General features: G+C 44.0%; 1 protein-coding gene across 1 annotated transcript in view; it reads right to left on the reverse strand.

Moving 5' to 3' along the window:
- LOC146171653 (cytochrome P450 3A4-like) overlaps positions 1-19,729 on the reverse strand; it is a 112,481-nt gene that overhangs the window by 21,800 nt on the left and 70,952 nt on the right. Inside the window, exons 3-5 of the mRNA XM_084586473.1 lie at positions 11,564-11,753; positions 8,326-8,534; positions 7,032-7,324 (exon numbers count right to left, since the gene is read on the reverse strand). Coding sequence (XP_084442599.1) covers positions 7,032-7,324; positions 8,326-8,534; positions 11,564-11,753 — 692 coding nt within the window. The remainder of the gene's footprint in view (positions 1-7,031; positions 7,325-8,325; positions 8,535-11,563; positions 11,754-19,729) is intronic.

The raw sequence follows: 19,729 nt of genomic DNA on the forward strand, positions 1-19,729 counted from the left end.
CTTGACAGTCCGTTTCTTTATTTATACTGCATGTTGAATGACCACTTGCTCAAAACAAGACAATCGCGCCTCACAAAAAGAACCTTTGCTGATTTATGAATCTATAGATCTGCATTTAGGTACACGTTTATGTGAGACTAGCATTCAAAATAATTTTGTACAACGAATTGCACAGAAGACATTAAACGAGACAGTCTGTCCACCTCCGGCCCCAGACGAACCTGGGCCAACAAATCGCGCCAGTGAAACCGAAACAGGAAGTGTGTGTGTGTGTGAAGGGGGGGGGGATGGGGGCAGTAGCTCTCACCCTCCGCTAGGTGCGCTAAATTTCAGTAGGTGGAGTGTAAGCCATTCAAAACTGGCGCCAGTAAAACAGAAACAAATATTGCGGGGATAGTTGCTCTCACTTATTGCTAGGTGTACTATAATCGTGTGGGAGTGTCCTCTCCTTAATGCATTCTTTATGGCTACAGATTTTAGTGAGGTGAGCCGTTTAGGGTCTGCTCACTAGAACCAATTTCTTAATGCCACCAGAAGCATTGTAACCGCCAATCTACTCTTCATATTCGCTACGATCATGAGGCTTCGCATTCGCTGCGAATGCGAAGAGCCGACGCTATGTTGTTGTTGTGGCTGTCGGAAGAAGGAAATTAAAATGCACTGCCCTGCTACTGGCTCTGTAGCTGAGCCACCTCCGCTGCCTCGTGCGGACAGAACAGAGAAAGTAGAGAAGAAAAAGAAGAGGAAGAGAAAGACGCGTGCCGCAACAGCAATCGTCCACCACCTAAGCGGTGGCGGGTGCAATGACGGCCTATAACAGATAAAATTTCGGCGGCAGGCTAGCCCACACCGCAAGCGGCGGCGACCCAACTGTCCCAGCCCCATCAGAGCCAGGAGCAGCCACCCTCCATCCCCTCTCCCGAAGCTATAACGAACGTCTCGGATGCTTTGAAATAGGAATCCCTACAGAAACTATCAGCTAAGTTTGGAGTGTATTACAAAGTGTTCGCTGCCAATTTTTTCACCATTAATGTCCAAGCGCTTATCGCATATCGTCTTTTTTTTTAAATCAGGTAGTTGTCAAGGCATTATGCATGATATACAAATTTTCTCGGAATTCTGAAATTCTTTGTCTGCCAACAGCCGCGTGACATGGGGAACTACACATTTGCAACGAGCGGAATAATCTACGGAATGCAGCGTTAATTTTTCATTTTAATGTTCATGTTTAGCCTTCACTGTTTATGTTGGAACACTCAGGCGATCGGGGTTTTTAACTGAGGAGTATAAATACTGCGTACTATTCTAACATCTATTTGCTGCTAGCAACTGCCGATAGCATACGGCCTTATCACTTCGCTTGTAAAACGCAGAATGATCTGGGCAATGATGCGAGTATTTTTTTCTGTTCGTGCAAGTTTTCCTATTCTCGAATGAGTGCAGCAACTTGTGCCTTGTTTTGGGTTGTTCTGATGTTGGGTTGTTGGCAGCCTAATCTAGGTCACCTGCGACAGACGATCACGCTTGCTGCCATCGCCTCCGCCCAGGGGCAGAGATCTTTTGCGGGCGCAAGTCAGCAAATAAATAGTTCGTTTAAACGCAACTCTCTCCTCCTCATGTACTGCCCTCGGTATTGTCAAGACTACGTCACAATATTGTCACGTAGTGGTGACAAGGTCGTCGGCCCCAAAAAAGGAGACAGGCGTAATAGCAGTGGAATCAACTCTTTATTGGGCTGACTTGCGCCAGCAAAAGAACTAAGCAACTCGGCGGCGGCAATAACATCAAATGTGCTCGTCGGTCGTCGAAGTTTCACTCGTCAGCGCTCAGTTTAAAGGTGTCGAAGAAACATCTAGATAAAACCGCGTACGGTTACTAGCATACCCTGAAACATTGTAGAAGCACACGTGCGTGGCTGGAAGTTTTCGAGATACATCTCGAATGATCTGCCTCCACAATTGAAATGATAAAGCTGCGTCTTGAACAAGCACAGAATACAGAATTGATCCGTGCGTTGGATACGTAATAAGGCCGCATGCTGGTGGCTGCCGAAAAAGAACAAATAAACATTTGAATGGTTCGCGGCAATATGCATACAGAATGTATCAGCTATGAAATTTTTAACAATTGTTTTGCGAATTAGAATAGTCCTCCCGTCAGCATAACATCAACGGTGGGGCGCATCACAGCGCAGTTCATCATCATAATCAGCAGCAGCAGCCGGACTATACCCCCTGGAGGACGAATGCAACTCCCATAGTCGTCCAATTAATCTGGTCCTGTCCTAGCTATATCTATTTCAACCCTGAATACTTCTGATCATCCACCCAGTTACCTTTCTGCAGATGTCTGCTATGCTTTTCTTATCTTGGAACCCAATTTGTTACCCTTAGCGACCATCGATTATCAATTCTTCGCACTACATGCCCAACTCATGGCGATTTCTTCACGGTTTCTATTATAATGCCATTAGCTCGAATTAATTCTCTGATCCTCTCTGCAGCTTCCTATGTCTTAACATTGCATCTACCGTTTTCCATTTCATAGGTTTCCACCTTGTCCTCAACTTAAGTAGAACCCTTTTCGTTAGCCTCCAAGATTTAACCAAATGGGTGACTACTGGTAAGATGCAACTGTTATATACTTTTCTCTTGAGTGATACCGGTAAGCTGCTAGTCATAATCTGCAAGCGCTTACCAAATGCGATCCATCCCAATCTGACTCTCCTGGTTATTTCCCTTTCCTGTTCCGGATCTGCGGTTACTGCCTGTCCTAAGTAGACATATTCGCCTACCGCTTCCAAGGCTTCACCAGCTATTGTAAACTCCTGTTTCTTTGCGATGGTGTTGAATGTTACCTTAAATTTCTGCATTTATTTTACGCCTACCTTTCTGCTGTTCTGTCCAGGTCATAAATCATTCCTTGCAATTCGCCCCGTGAGTAACTTAGCAAGGCAAAACATCAGTGAGTCGCAAATTAGTGACGTATTTTCCGCAACCCTTATTCCTAACTTCTCCCGTATCAACTCTGAATATTTCCCCGAAGCGAGCTATTAGTATTACTGGGGAGGTCGTTTCTCCTTGCGTAACACGTTTTTCACAACAATTTTATTTATTTATGGAGATCTACAGCTGCTGTGCAGCCACTATGAATGTCTTCTTGTACTTTCCCATCTACACTTTGCAATGCCTGCATGACTACTTAGATTTCGACTGAGTCAAATGCTTTAATTTTCCCCGAGTACAGTTAGGTACCGTTAACTGCAAGAAGCTACCTAACACTGAGAAAAAAACTTTGTAAATATAGTTTTTCTTAGTTTCTGTTCATTAATTAGACATGCGAGGTCCTTAACTATATATGCGCAACGTTTCAGTAATTTCTACTCATATTTCGGTTAGTGTCTGTTAGGAGTCAGTCAAATGCTGTATATTGCCACGAACCATTCAAAGCTATATTTGGTGTTTTTTAGCAGCCGCCGGCATGTTGGCTTATCAGTGCGATTCTAGCGCGCGGATCAATTACGTATCCTCTGTTTGTTCACAATCGTTGTCACAAGACGCTACATTATCACTTTCTTTGTTGTGGAAGGATCCGAGATCTCGAAGGATTCCAGCCACGCGCTTGTGTTTCTACAATATTCCAGGTTATGCTATTATCGTTCGCTGTTTTATCTAGATGTTTCTTCGCCGCCTTCAAATTAATCTGACGAGTGAAACAGGCATTCTTTGTTCGACAACCAGCAATTAATTTTTTTGTTATCGCCGCCGCCGAATCGTTTAGTTCTTTTGCGGGCGCAAGTCAGCATAATAGTTTCGTTAGAGCACTTCCAGGCTCTTCGTTTGTTGTCATCGATCTTGTCACCATTACATGACGATATGATACACTTCTCATGGCTTCAAGACTACAGACACATCTGTTCTAGCATTAGTGCCTTATTGAGCTAATACATTTTCATGCTGGATATCGTAAAGTGCCAACTCCAGGGGTGGATCTGAAGCCTCCTCGCCGCCAGCGGTTTTCGATCCCTCGCCGCGGCAGAGATCATGCTCGCTGACTCAGACCCGCTACGCCCTCTCCGCTGTTTTCTTCATTGCAGCACAAATACGTAATATTTTACACAATAACTACAAGCCGAATTTTAGTGACGTAAAATGGCTGACTGTATTGTTACTCCAGATTCAATGCCCGAGAGCCAGTCAGGCGGCGCATCCACAAGCCTGGTAATTGCAATATATGTTTCCTTAAAGCACTCTCTTATTGGATATGTTTCAAGATCTACGTGAGCCACTGACAGTCCGCTTCTTCATACGCTGTATATGCAGGCCCATGGTCATTACAACAGTGTAAGGAATACCATGCTCGTTTTCATTTGGGAGATAGCTGGGGCTGTGAGAGTGAAGCAGATAATCATTCTTAAGAGCATATTGGAAGACGCCACCCCCCCTACCCCTAGCCTCCTCATAGAAAACAACGAACTCCGTTCCAGCAACCCAAGAAATCATTCCCAATGGTGTTTCTCTCTTTTTGGAAAAACAGCGGACTCTGCTAGGTACGCATAATCGCTCCACTTCCAACCATGTTCTAACCGGCAAACTACCGCTGTGTAGTCCAAAGAGCAAGGTTTTGGCTGCATCAGAATTTTTAAGCATCTTTTTAAACACACTTTGACCCTTCTGTAGAGCGCTCAGTAACTGCGCATCACGCATTCAAAACTCACGGACAAAGTGCTCGAGCTAACCTCCTTCGCGGATCTACTTCGGCGTTGCCCCTATACTGCAGCGAGGCCATTCTACACAAGGGTGATGAAGACTGTACATGCTCCTGAATATGGGTGTGTTTAGATAAGAACAGTAGTGGAGTTCCCATGACCATTTTGTTGTTCAAATGAATGTTTATAAGCGGTGAGAAAATGTCTCGGCACAGAGGAATGAACCTTAGTTTTGCAATATATGGAGTAGTTTTCTCGGCGAAAAAAAATCTAATATCACTAGAAGTAGACAACACCGTTTTTGCCATTTCAAGAAGTTGTAAGTTGGGAGCCCTGCTTATTCCACGCTAATTTTTTGTCATGCATTATTTTTTACTCAAAAAATCTGTTCAACTTTATTTTAAGCAGCGTTATTAAACATATTTTTATTCCCGCACTTCTTTCACTAAAAATTTTAAAACCTTGCTACCGGAGCAACGCGCTGAAAAGAATATTTTCATTCCTACATTCTGGCATGAAGAACTGAATTGTTGTCTCCGCACCTTTTTTTCTTCATTATAGAATTCTACATTTCCTTAATTTCGCGCAAAATTTGAAGTACTAAACGTTCGGTGTTTTATCTACAAGGCATCAAATTCGGCCAAATTTTGAAAACAGCAAAGAAGGACAAGTTTGATTGTAAATTTTTTTTAAATAAAGGCCACCTTCGATTTTTTAAGTCTCTTTGAAAAACCCCCAATATCTCAGAATCCCTATGGACTAGGAAGGTGTAGCAATATATTGTTCAAAATTACAGAAATTATTATAAAATTGAGAGCTTGTACTGACAATTGTCAATATTTAGCCGTACATTTTGCCAGAATCCTATATATTCTTGCCATTAAAACCTTCCCTCGAAATTACGCAACCCTTGATGTTTTTTTTTTTATTTTTGCAAAGATTTGTAGCTCTTGAGTTGTCCGTTTTTTCTCCATATTACTTCTAATTTGAACAAAATGCAAGAAATATAAAGAATGGGGAACTTTATTTTGCATTCAAAATCATTTTCAATTTTCATCCAAACTAACCAAGACACATACACAGTTCTTCATAAATATCCGGCACTAAAATGTTTTGCAATAGTAGAATAAAAAATATAAAAATAAAGGCAAAGTTGCGCTCGAGATCTTTTTCTATAGAACTGCTTGAGCCTTCCGCTTCGGGAGTAGGCTTCAGAAATTGGATTCATTATCCGCTGAATTTGGTTAAATTTTATATCATGCAATATGCAAAACATTTTCAGTGCTTATAAAGTCGTTTCCATCTTCTTGGCCGTGCATATGATAGCTTAAAATGGAATAAATTCGCTATTTCTCGCCATTTCATGGGGAAAAGCAAGTGACGGTTCAACTTTCACACTATCCTTTAATCTTTACTGGTATTCAGTCCAGCTCCTAATATTATTATTTCGCATATCGCGTACAGAAAAAATTCATATTATTGTTTTTGAAGGAGGTTTTCCTCAAGTGCACTTACGTACTATCATAAGTAGAATGCTGTTTTGTCAAAAATATGTCTTTATGCCGGCGGCCTGAATGAGGCTAGAGTGTTCTTGTCGACAGGCTAACCTGCAAAGGTTCGGTCGTCGCGTAAATATCGAGAATTTGCGGTTAGGTGGATGGCAGGTTCGCTTCGTTTTGCCTCGCCTTTTCTCTGGCTAGATAACTCCTTCGGCGATGGTACTACTCAGGCAATGGAAATGTCCAGCTGCCACTGTTTCCTCCTCCATGCTAGCTCCATTAATAAGGAGCTGCCGAAATTAATCATATTTTGCTTTTATTACGAGAGGACGGGATTGACAGGTAGACACTTGAGTAGATTACTTACTATATATCGCCGAGGACCAGCGCACGGCCAGAGCTCTGTTCGCCGTGCTATCAGAAGGCTTGGTGCGCTCGCGTCATTCGGTACTATGAGCGCTGCGATCTTGCTTACTGTGATGATGCAGCTGAAGCGGGACCTTTTTCGACGCTTCACTCAACAACACTCGAGCAAACCATGCTGCAAAAATACTAGACGATCCTGCTTTGCGCTGTTGCTGTATACACGCGCTGTCGGACGGCATTCTGGACACTGCCGATTTCATGTGTTGCTATTGAAATATGATTTGGTGTCAAAAGAGTACGTTGTTCAAGCGGCCAAGCTCATTCGCCTTAGCTTTTCAAAACTGTACGGTATTTTACCAAGAGTACTGAGGTCCCTCTTCGATCTAGTTTTTCTCCCTGCCGAAAGGAGCCTCATCAGGTCTCGAGTGTTTGAACGCTCGACACCAGACTGGCCTCACCTGGCAGAATCAGCATGTGCCTTGTCAGTGCCAGCCTGTGCCTCGAGCATCAGCTGCAGCATGTCGGTGACTGTCGGCTTATAACCCTGGCGCCGCAGTTCGATGACCTGGCGCAGGTTCTCGATCATCTGTTGCACGACCTTGTAGTAGTCGCTCAGCCGGTACAGCGCTGTCAGAACTTTCCGCAGCACCGGAAACCGGATGGCGTTGCAAACCGCGGTGCTCTCGGCATCCTCGAACATTTTGCGCACCCCCAAGAGCAACGGGTCGTTGGGATTCTTCTGGCAGTCCACCTGCACGTTGCGTTGCGTCAGCCACGTTAACGCTCGCCATCTCCGTTCGGGATTACGCGGGATGCCTTTTTTGCTTGGAGCTTGCGTCTGTGATAAGAAGTCGTCTATGTTTTCTCGAAAGATAGATTAGTGAGCCTTTTTTACTCCCGAACCTTACTATAAGCAAAAACGATATCTGAATTCAGGGTCAGCGGGGAATTCAGACAGCCTTTTCAGACACACAGCTCAGGTTCTTCACGTTTAGACGCATTCGATTCTCCCTGGATGCATCTTGGCCGCCCTGCAGCTCTACCACAGAAGGGAGGGGGTGCATACTATAAAACACTGTCACTCAGAAACGCGATTGGAAATTTATCTGCGTGAAAAAGAAGGTCGGAGTGTCCTGCCTCATGAACGGACGCATGGCCAGTCCGAAGCAGGACGCCTGCAGGAGCCGAGGCAAGTCAAACTAATCTTACTCACCTCTCTCATGTGAAAATCTGCGTTAAACGGCGAGTCGCTATTCTGATCTCGCTAGAGAACACGGTCTTTATCATGTAATATATTTACCTGTGCGGCGAATTCATAAATCCCCGCAATTCCTGACATTTTTGATGCCTTCCAGTAACAAAGATGGGATACATTTTTGCCCAGAAAAAACCTGCTTTCTTTCATTTTCACACCAAATGCGGAATTGCCTTTCGGCAACGCTAGTCCTCATCAACGATCACCGCTTGTTCGGGAATGCTTTGGCCAGCACTGCGCAGGTAGCAATATATTTTGTACTTTAATTACGTTCACTGCGCGATGTCGCGTTTTATTCCTTCCATACAGCCACCCTTTTCATTGGTGTTTCTCAGCATAGGCTATTTTCAACCAGGTGCATTAATTGGTGCGTGTAACACGAACCAAATAACAGGTCAAAGAGCACTTTGCTGCAATAATGCAAAAGCCCAATCGTCAGATGCAGTGGGCCTCATCTGGTGTGGTTCAAGTCTAAGCAGCATGAGGGTGGAACGAACCTGCCAGGCGAATGCACATTTGGTGATGACGTCCAGAGAGTAGCCCTGAGCTGCCTTGAGCATGTCCACCGGCTCGTTGGCCTGGCACCGCTCTTCCAGGACCTCCATCATGCTATCCACGCAACCACGCACGATGGGCGCCATATGCTTCATCTTGGCAGAGCTGAACGTCGGGTTCAGCACTGTGCGCACACGCTTCCACTCGGAGCCTGCACTGAGAACAACACCGGATGAACTCCTTCGCGCTTCGCTAAAAAAGGGCTTGCAGGGAAGTGGTAGTGTCCAAAGGTCATGCTATCTTTCATTGTAGTCTCTCATTTTGTACTTTAAAGACGAAAATGACCAAGCATCTACTTAAATTTACTTTTTAAACATCAAGGTAATCGTACGGTACGCCGGCGATGGGACACCAGGAACAATCGCAGAAAAGCCCAATTCTGTTGACATCGATGGCCCTTTGTGCACAATTGTCACTCTTTCGATCAGTGGACAACTTGAAGCAGCAATTACCTCCGCCGTTAGGATCACGTAACACGCAAGGTAATGGGACCTTCCACATTTGCACCCACGGAACCATAGGCATCAGCAGTCCTTCCGTCGCATTATCTGAAAGGGAATTGAGCTATCTTTCTCGTGCTGACAATTTCCATGCCTATATAATTATTTCGTTTATTCATCAAACCTGAGTTGATATTCAACGCTTGTTTGTGTGCAACGTGTCTTTCGTTCCTTTCGTGTGCGCTGTTACCAAATGAACCAAATCGCCCAAATTCTTACCATGACTTGCACATCGCCCACCAATCAGTCCCTGGCCATACCACCACTTATCAGGCGCATAGAGGAGGACTGCAATGTCAGCTGCCCAAGTTGGTAGTAGCGACACAGGTAGGAATCCCCGTATTAACAAAGCCTTATGAAGGCGCCTGTAATGCCCTGTAGTAATACTCGCGATGCAAAAATCCCAGTGGGTTCCCATTTGAAATGTGCTGCGCAAGTTCGCCGCTCTTGCAAATACGCCCATGACATGTGACTACCACCTGCTCTGCAGGAGGACCAGACAGGCACACAAAGCGACATGCCACCTGCAACCCTCCAGTAGATGTCGTCGACCAAACCCACCTGCCACAGGCATGCTCGCGGTATTTTGTACCATTTTTGTGCTTGTGGAAGGCTCGTCTCGTAGGAGGACTAGCAATGCTTGCAGACTTTATAAAGAGTAGTGATAGTGTAGCGGTAAATGCAGTGGTCAACGAAGCTTCTACGTCCGTGCCTCCGCGGGATCACAACCTACTGGTGGCTATGAAGTGTTTATTTTAGTTTATTATAGCCTCAATTACCGCCTGCCAACTACCACCTGCCAGAGGACAAGAACCGAACAAACATGGACAAAATTGGCAAGTGCGGGTTTTAAATGCCTGCCAATTTCCACCGGCAAGGACCAGACAAGCGGACCTCGCTGAAATGAGTGAATGCCGGTTCTGGAGCTACACATTAAACGACGGCTCTATTCCTAGAGGAAATATGTTAAAGAACGAAGAGCACCGCATATCTCCTGAGAACAGAGCTGGTAGACTTCCTTCAGCAACTGCGCCAGCGCCGAGAACTTAACAAAGCTTGAGTACGCGACTCCTTTTCAAGCAGCGAACGTCACGACTACCGCCAACGTTGACTACTGGAGGGAAATAAAGGGTCGGCAAATGGGCCTGCGCGCATGAGTATTTGCAAAGAAGGCACATTGTGACTCGACTCAGATCCACGCTAAGCTTCATTTACTAACCCTTCATCGCCCATCTGGTAGTCTTGACGTAGACCCCTGAGGTGCGCTGGCCTTGTCAAGATCTCAGTGATGACGAAAGAGCCCGTAATAGGCAAAAGAATTGACGCGAGTTTCCTCTGTGTGAATTGCCTTTCTTGCAATTGACCCTGTCAACTGTATCTGAGAATACAGTGTACTAGTACAGAGGCTAGAATAGTTTGCTAGTTATCCTAGCCACTGTTCCAGCCACTGTATATACTCGAATAACTAAAGGGAGATGAACACCCCGCCATTTCTTCCACACAAGAAAAGAGCAATCCAACACGCATGCGGAGGACATTATTTGCCTTGAAGCCCCACAAAACACCGGGAGATAGTCGTCAGAGCTGATAGCGGAACCGCATTCTCGTATTTTAGCCAGCCAGAAGAATTCCTATCAGCTTCGAAATGGTGGACAATGTAAAAGCGGTATGTTCCCTTTTAGGCTCCCTTTTGATAAACCTTCTGAGGCTGCGGTTATTTGTACCCTCCTCGCCACTATTTTAACCTTGTTGGCTGCCACTCAATGGTCGCGTACTGCGAGCAATGCATGTACCGTGGGCTTCCTGCTGTGGCGGCTGCAATGATGTGGCTGAACATGAGTTAATACAGCGAACCGGCCTTGATGTGCCCAGTACAATGTGTGGCAATAAGCCGGTGCATACCAGCGCACAAGTCTCGATGGGATTTCACACTGGATGGGCACTTGGACGTCATTGAAATGCCATTGTTCTGCTGAACCTGCTTGCGATCGCATCGAAATTAATCAATGCGAGGAAGCGTGAGTTCCGACCTATAAGCAGAATATAGCAGGTACCGGGGCTGGGAAACACCTTTTCAAACCCTTTTCCATTATTTTCACAATACAATAACCACCACCACCTAGGCAGCGGGAACAAGTCACGATCGGGAATTACCGTTGGACTGACCCATTAGTTACCTCTTTTTCCGGTCGTCTTTTAAAACAATGAACAAAATTGGCACTTATCGGTACCGCACTCACCAGTGCCATAACAGAACTGCCATAAAATGTTGACCCTTCTATTTAGAAAAACCAATTTATGTGTTCGTTTGGAGTGCCTAAGATCGATATCTTTCTGCACAACATTGTTCAGACATCGGCGAATATGTTGTCCTATTTGTAGACGAGTTTTGACTGTAACCACGCTGCGCACAAAATTGTGGACGCTGCACCTAAAGGAAGGAAAAAAATGAATAAAACTACGAATGTGGGGGGGGAGGGGGGAATAATTGCTCGTCTACGTTGCTTTGCAGTGCACCACAAATATACCAGCAAGTGCGCAATGAGCAGCCCCGAGCAAGAGAGTACACTACGAACGGTACCGTCTATTGAGTCTCGATACACACTACCGTGTTTCAGATCACATTCAGATTTTGCTTTCTCATTCATTCTTTCTCTCACTGACGTAGAGAAAGGCATGCCTCTCAGCTCCAGCAGGCAGCTGGAGAATGGCTCCAGGGAGAGCACGAACGGTGGCCGGTCATGGAAGGTGGGGAACTCCTTCACCAGGCACTGCTTGACCATCTCGGGGTCGGAGACCACCATAAACGGATCCTCGCCGTTGTAGTAGCCGAACACCTTGCCGTACTGAATGATCCATCGCTCCATCACCTGCACCGTCGAAATTGGTAAGACTTGGTTTGCCTCCCCGGGAATGGGCATCCCAGCTAAATGTAATCAAGCTTTTAAAACCTCGGAGTGTCCTACAAGGACGAAATCAACTGACAGGTGATTTTTATATACTCTTTATATTCAGGATAGTTCATTAGGTGTGTTAAGTAAGCCGGGAACTAATCTTTAAAATACGGTTTTTCAAATATAGGCTCGACTTTTGCAGGCACAATTGTACCAATATTGGCGGCATCGGAAAAGGAATGATCTCATTTAGTAAGAAGTTAACTAATTTCTGGTAGTAAGTTTTCACTACTACAATTAGCAGTTTAGTTCCAATTTGAGATTTGCAGCCGACCATTAGTGACAGCCATCTAAGTTTCAAATTTCAAAAACGCCATTTCTCGTGGAGCTGTGACTCAACAAAGTGTGGCTGTCTCGCATCAAAAGATGCTTGCTTTCGAAAACCCCGCGCTGTAATTAACTGCCCGCAGCACGGAAAATCACTAGAGTTAGTGCAACGTGGCCTCTTGTTCCGCGTTGGCTGGAGCAGCAAGTAGCGTCAAGGATCGCAGCTCAGGCGGGCAGTTCACGTCACGAGGAACTTGCGCCATTGATCGGAAATAGACGAACCTAAATAGCTGAAAAGTTAATTATCAAAAATCTTTAACAGCTAACTAGTTAAGCATTATTCCACTGCATTCCACTGCCTTCGATATCTGCCAGTACTGGCACAACTGTGCCGCAGAAGTCGTCCCTTTATCTGAATAAAAAAAATATATTTTTTCGCATCGAGTGCCCAAGCTAACTTGAGCCAACAGCTAATGAAATATTAGGTGCAGGCATTGGAATCGAGTTTCATAATGCTGGCAGTCGCTTGCGCTCACCAGCCTATATTTTTTCAATTAAATAATCAGTTATGGCACTTTCCTAAATGACGAAGTATTGAACTTAGAAAATAAAAAAATCGGATTTGCAAACCAGGAGCGCACCGTTATAAAACACTAATCTGTTATATGTGATAAAGAGAGCCGTGTGTGTAGCTTCTTTTCCCAGCCCCAAAGAAAGCCACTCAATACAAAAAAGAACACCGTCACCGACGCATTGGCATTCTACAATCGTGCTCCTGACAAACGTTCTGAGCGTACAAATTCAGCTACGGCCGTTAATGCCACCGTTAATACGGTAGCCCACTTGTTGGCTACGGTTTCTTCACCCAAATTAGAATTTCGAAAATCTGAAGGAAGCATTCCAATTGGCTTCGGTCAATACCTTTCCTTTAGAGTCAGGAATGCAGCCAAATTTGCCTAATAAAATTTTGTAAGTTAGCTATACGGTGTTTTATGACTCATAAACGAGTGTGGCTATAATGCCCTAAAAAAACGTTTAATGATCTGTTATTTTAAGCGTCTGGATGCTATGATACTTATATTTGATTTCAAGCATTAGCGGTTTTCAGAAAGCCAATGCAGAATTCTGTGGTATGTGGTATAGAAACTTTGCAAAAGCAGAAATATAACAAGCAATTAATTTCTGGTCTGCTTGCCTAACTTCCAGGTTTTTCGGAAAGACCGCAATGACGCACGAAGAGGCGCGGTACCTATCATAGTCGGCCGGTAATTATCATGTTTTCTACTTCCTCCAACTGACCCTGAAATGGTATAGCTTAACTATCACGCTGTAATATATGCTGCTTTAATAGGTGTTTATTACATACCATCACATGTCAATCATTGTTTTCTGTCAGTTCAGTGACCTACTAAATAACCTTATAACAGAACACTCTAACTCATATATCGATCATTTAAGAGACATTTAATGTCGCAAGTATTTATTGACATACAGATACTGCATTAACAAGCAAGAAAAAAAAAAGGGAATTCCTAAAATTCGTCCCAGCGACTCTTTGCGTGCTGTGAATTTCTGGAAGGATAACGAACTGTGCATCTTGCAAGCAGATAAGGTTGGAGGCTTTATAGTATTGCCGCAATGTTATCTTACTGGCGCTGCCATGTGGCGAGCGCGTGTCAGCCTCCCGAGCTCGCCACATGGCGGCGCCCGTAAGAGAACATTGCGGCATTAGTAAGTAGTATGTGCATTAGGATGTACAAAAACAAGGCGTCACGGACCATAAACAAAACTTTTGTAGACATACAAAAAAGGTCCAACAAGGATCATAACTCAGGCAGTAGACTGAGCAAACGTGCGAAGCTGCAAAAACTTGCTAACGATCATCATCATCATCCCCCTGAATATACCCACTGCAGGGCGAAGGCCTTTCCCATATTTCTCCACTTAACCCGGTTCTGTGCTAGCTGCATCCACTTGACCCCTGAGAGCTTCTTAATCTCATCCGCCCACCTAACATTCTGCCGCCCCCTGCTATGCTTTCCTTCCCTTGGAATGCAGTTTGTTACCCTAAGCGACCATCGGTTATCCTCTCTTCGCACTACATGTCCTGCCCATGTCCATTTCTTCTTCTTAATTTCCACTATAATGTCGGTAACTTGAGTTATTTCTCTGACCCAATCTGAACGCTTCCTATCTCTTAATGTTACCCCTACCATTTTTCGTTCCATAGCCCTCTGGGTTGTCCTCAACTTAAGTAGAACTCTCTTGGTTAGCCTCCACGTTTCCGCGCCATAGGTGAGTACAGGTAAGATGCAACTGTTATATACTTTCCTTTTCAGCGATACCGGTAAGCTGCTAGTCATAATCTGCGAGTGCTTGCCAAATGCGCTCCATCCCAATCTTATTCTTCTTGTTATTTCCTTTTCATGGTCCGGATCTGTGGTTACTACCTGTCCTAAGTAGACATATTCGCCTACTACTTCCAGTACTTCGCTACCTAATGCAAACTGCTGTTCCTTCCCGAGGCTGTTGAACATTACCTTAGTATTCTGCATATTGATTTTCAAGCCTACCTTTCTACTTTTCCTGTCTAGGTCATCAATCATTACTTGCAGTTCATCCCCCGAGTTGCTTAGCAAGGCAATGTCATCAGCAAATCGCAGATTACTGAGGTATTCTCCATCTACCCTTATCCCTAACTGCTCCCATTCCAACTCTGAATACTTCCTCTAAGCAAGCTGTGAATAGTACTGGGGAGATTTTGTCTCCTTGCCTAACACCTTTCTTTATGACAATTTTGTTACTTTCTTTATGAAGAACAATGGTTGCTGTGCAGCCACTATATATATTTTCCAGCACTTTCACGCACGGCTCGTCTGCCCCCTGATTTCGCAACGCCTGCATCACCGCCGAGGTTTCAACTGAGCCAAATGCTTTTTCGTTATCAATGAATGCTATGTATAAGGGCTGGTTATATTCCGAGCATTTTTTTATCACTTGATTGATGGTATGGATATGATCGATAGTATAGTACCGTTTCCGAAACCCTGCTTGATCCTTTGCTTGACTGAAATCTAAGGTTGTCCTGATTGTATTAGCGATTACCTTAGTAAATACCTTATACGTAACAGACAGTAAGCTGATTGGTTTGTAATTTTTAAGGTCCTTAGAGTCCCCTTTTTTATGAATGAGGATAATGTTTGCATTCTTCCATGGTCCCGGTACTGTCGATGACACCAAGCACTGCGTATACAGGATAGCCAGTTTTTCTAGCACAATATCCCCCCCGTCCTTGAGCAAATCTGTAGTTATCTGATCCTCTCCAGCTAATTTCCCCCTTTTCATAGTTTCTAATGCTTTCTTGACATCGTCCTTCGTCACTGGTGGAACGTCTGACTGCTTTTCCCTACCGCCTTTTCTCAGTACGGTCCTGACCACTTTGGCTACTGTAGAGATCCCTTAGAACTCCTCGGATACTTTGACTATCTTATCCATATTCGTGATGACGTTACCCGCCTTTTCCCTTATTGCATACATCTGGTTTTTGCCTATGCCCAATTTCTTCTTTACCGCTTTAAGGCTTCCCCGTTCTTTACAGCCTGCACAATTTTCTCCATGGTATACTTCCTTATATCGGCCACCTTGCGCTTATTGATTAGCTTTGATATCTCGGCCAATTCGATCCGGTATGTTGGATTGGAAGCTTTCATACTCTGGCGTTTCTTAATCAAATCTTTCGTCTCCTTAGACAGCTTACCGGTATCCTCTCTAACTGTCCTACCGCCTACTTCTACCGCGCACTCAGTAATGATATCTCTGAAATTATTATTCCTTGCTTCTAGGGTAATGTCGCCATCCTCGGTTAGAGCTGAATACCTATTCTGTAGTGAAATCCTGAACTCTTCTGCCCTCCCCCTCACCTCTAATTCGTTGATGGGTTTCTTTCTTACTAATCTGTTGCGTTCCTTCTTCAGATTTAGGCTAATTCGGGACCTCACCATCCTGTGGTCACTACATCGCACTTTCCCGATTACCTCGGCATCTTGCATAATAGCGGGGGTTGAACACATTATGAAGTCGATTTCATTTTTAGTCTCTCCGTTCGGACTTTTCCATCTCCATTTCAGGTTCTTCCGTTTGCTGAAGAAGGTATTCATGATTCGTAAGTTATTGCGCTCTGCAAACTAAACTAGTAACTTCCCCCTGCTATTCCTAGAACCAATGCCATAGTCACCTACGGCCTTGTCTCCTGCCTGCATTTTCCCTACCTTGGCATTGAAGTTGCCCAATAGTTCTGTATACTGCGTCTTTACCTTTCGCATTGCCGATTCTACATCTTCATAGAAGCGTTCTACAGCCTGGCCATCATAACTACATGTAGGTGCATAGGCCTGTACAACCTTCAGTTTATACCGCTTATTAGGCCTAATTACGATGCCTGCAACCCTCTCATTAATACTATAGAATTCATCTATATTACCCGCTATATACTTATCGACAAGGAAACCTACTCCTAGTTGTCGCCTCTCTGGTAAACCTCGATAACACAGTACATGCCCATCCTTCAGTACAGTATATGCCTCATTCGGCCTCCTAACCTCACTAAGCCCTATGACATCCCATTTCATGCCCTGTAGTTCCTCTAACAGCACTGCTAAACTAGCTTCACTAGCTAGGGTTCTAGCGTTAAACGTTGCCAGGGTCAGTTTCCAATGGCGGCCTGTCCAGCGGAGCCAGGCTTTCTTAGCACCCCCTGCTGCGTCACAGGTCTGACCGCCGCCGTGGTCAGTTGTTCCGCAGCCGCTGGTGACTGAGGGCCTGGGTTTTATGGAGCTTATCATAGGAGGTTGCGGCCAATTACTGCACCAGGGTGGCCAACTCCTGTTTTGGTGAGGAAGTGCGTTGCCGGAGGTGTTCACCGGCATCAGGTCGCACCCCAAACCTGGTTATGCAATTCCATCGACACGCGGATATTTTTTTTTTTTAAATCCGGTGGATAATTGCGCGGCACCGGGATTAGAGCCCCGGTCCTCTTGCATGCGAGGCGGATGTTCTACCGCTACGCCACTAACAACAACAAAGCCAACACAATACAACAACAACAATAACAACAACAAATATTGCTAACAATATTTCTAACAATAAAAGTGGGGCGTCGAATGACTTTTTTAGTGTTAAAATGCATAAGCCCGAGGCACCATTCCGTTTGATTGTGAATGAAGGAGTCACGGCACCTAGCAGTATTGCATCAGTAGGTTCCTTCAGCGATGCTAGAATGGCCCTGAAATAACTGATCCGTTTCTAACAAATTATTCAGGGGATGTAGTAGTTTTGTTTTTTGAAGAACACACTGATTTTCATTGTGCCTTCTCTGTTGACATTGCAGACCTGGTCTATTCAGTGCCGCATCCTGAACTATTTACGCCTGTAAAAGCATGCATTGACGAAAGTGGCGCCTTTCCAAAATGCCGCTGGTATATCTATAGATAATTTTTAGCCCTTTTAGCATTTTATCTTGGAAGAACTTTCATATCTTTTCACGGGCAACCTTACTCACACAAGAGAGGCAGCTGCATCGGCTCTTGCATAGCCCCTATATTTTGCAACATCTTTACATTATTCATCGATCGCTCTTTACATAATCGTTTTAACTATTTAAATAACGTCAAGGTCCTTAAATTGTTCCGCTACATGGACAACGTTTTAATTGTTTTAAGCAAGCAACGGACTCTGTTGACTGAGACAACGCTTAACAGTGAAGGAAAAAAGGCCAACAGTGGGCGAGGCCAAGGAAAGCATTGGAGATTGTGCTTCATTTTTTTTAATATTTACTTTGGTATTTACCTAAAATAGTAATGTAATCTGTTTTAGGAGGAAAGACAATTAATACAAAGTAGAAGGAACAACAATGTGCCGATGGTGAGAACCGAACCTTTGACCTCCAAATATCGCGTCCGGTGCTCTTACCGACTGAGCTACATCGGCGGCTGTCCAACCTGCTACTTTCTTGGGCATTAATGTTGCCTGTAAACGAACCTTGAGCGTGTTCACCAGCGCCACCCTCAATCATAGCGGCGGACATGGAACGTCCTGTGTTACCGCCAGCGCCACGCAGAACGTGATCAAGAGGGAGGGCGAAAGCGGGATAGAATCCTCTTGCTAGAAAAAAAGAATAATGCACAATCGCCAATGCTTTTCTTGACCTCGCCGACTCTTGGCTTCTTTCCTTTATGTATTGTAACGAGCACCCTCATTTCCCCTTCATTTCAGTGAAGACGCTTTTGGACTGAAAATGAAACCAGTCATGCACGTCTTGGACATTATCTGCCCGATTTTAACTTCGGTCTATAATTTGTCCCTAACTACAGGCATCTTCCCCTCAGAAATGAAAATTGCGAAAGTAGTTGTAATCTATAAAGGTGGTTCCAAAAATGACCTGGGCAGTTATAGGCCAATTTCAATATTGCCTATTTTTTCTAAGGGCTTAGAAAAAATAATGCACTTACGAGTTTCTAATTTTCTTGAGAAGTATAATGCGCTAACAACTAAACAGTTTGGATTTAGACCTAAGTCTTCTACTGAAATGACTCTTCTGAAGCAAAAAGAGATAATCCTAAATAACATAGAATGTAAACAAATAACGTTGGGAATTTACATAGATTTCTGCAAAGCCTTTGACAGGATTAATCACGAGACTCTTCTACTGAAACTTTCTGTTTACGGTGTTCGGGACAAGGCACTATCTCTAATCACTAGCTATTTAACTGACCGATATCAGTATGTTTCCATAGATAATCATTGCTCATCTTATAGTAAAATAAAGCATGGTGTACCTCAAGGAAGTATTCTTGGTCCCTTATTATTCAATATTTATATTAATGATTTAGTACAGATTGATTCCGAAACAGAATATGTAATTTATGCTGATGATACAACTTTATTTCTATCAGGGACCAACACGAATGATATAGTCAAAAAGGCCAATAGCGTGTTGGGTAAACTTAACTCCTTGCTGATAAACTTGGGCAAAACAAAGGCGATATTTTTTAGAGCGAAAAATGTGAAATGGGTGGTAGACGTTGATTTAGTCTTGGGTGGTAATGCAATAGAAATAACTAATGTTGTGAAAACACTTGGCGTTTACTTTAATGAATTCATGTTATGGGATGTCCACATCGAGAAGCTGGAGGTTAAACTGGCTAGGGTTGTCGGCGTACTTAGAAGGTTAAAGTGCATGTTGTCTACGAAGACTAAACTTGTAATGTACTATGCCCTGTTTGAATCTCATATCAAATACTGTCATCTGGTATGGGTTACAACGACGCAAACTAATATTCAGAAGGTTTCAATATTGCAAAAAAATGCAGTGAGAGCAATAGCAGGTGCTTCATATTCAGGACATACAAGTTCTTTATTTTCAAAATACCGCATTATGAATGTAAAGGTCATCCATCAATATCGTGTGATTCAGCTATATAAATCCCAGGCACACAGTAAAATTACATTTTTAACTGATCTTGCTAATCTACAGGAAAATAATGTGCTCCACAATACAAGACACTATGAATACTGGTGTGTACCTTGCCCACGCACAAACTACGGACTCCAAACATTAAGATATGTAT

This window comes from Amblyomma maculatum, unplaced genomic scaffold (genome assembly GCF_055883805.1).
Source record: "Amblyomma maculatum isolate TAMU_Amacu unplaced genomic scaffold, ASM5588380v1 scaffold_19, whole genome shotgun sequence".
Taxonomy (NCBI): domain Eukaryota; kingdom Metazoa; phylum Arthropoda; class Arachnida; order Ixodida; family Ixodidae; genus Amblyomma; species Amblyomma maculatum.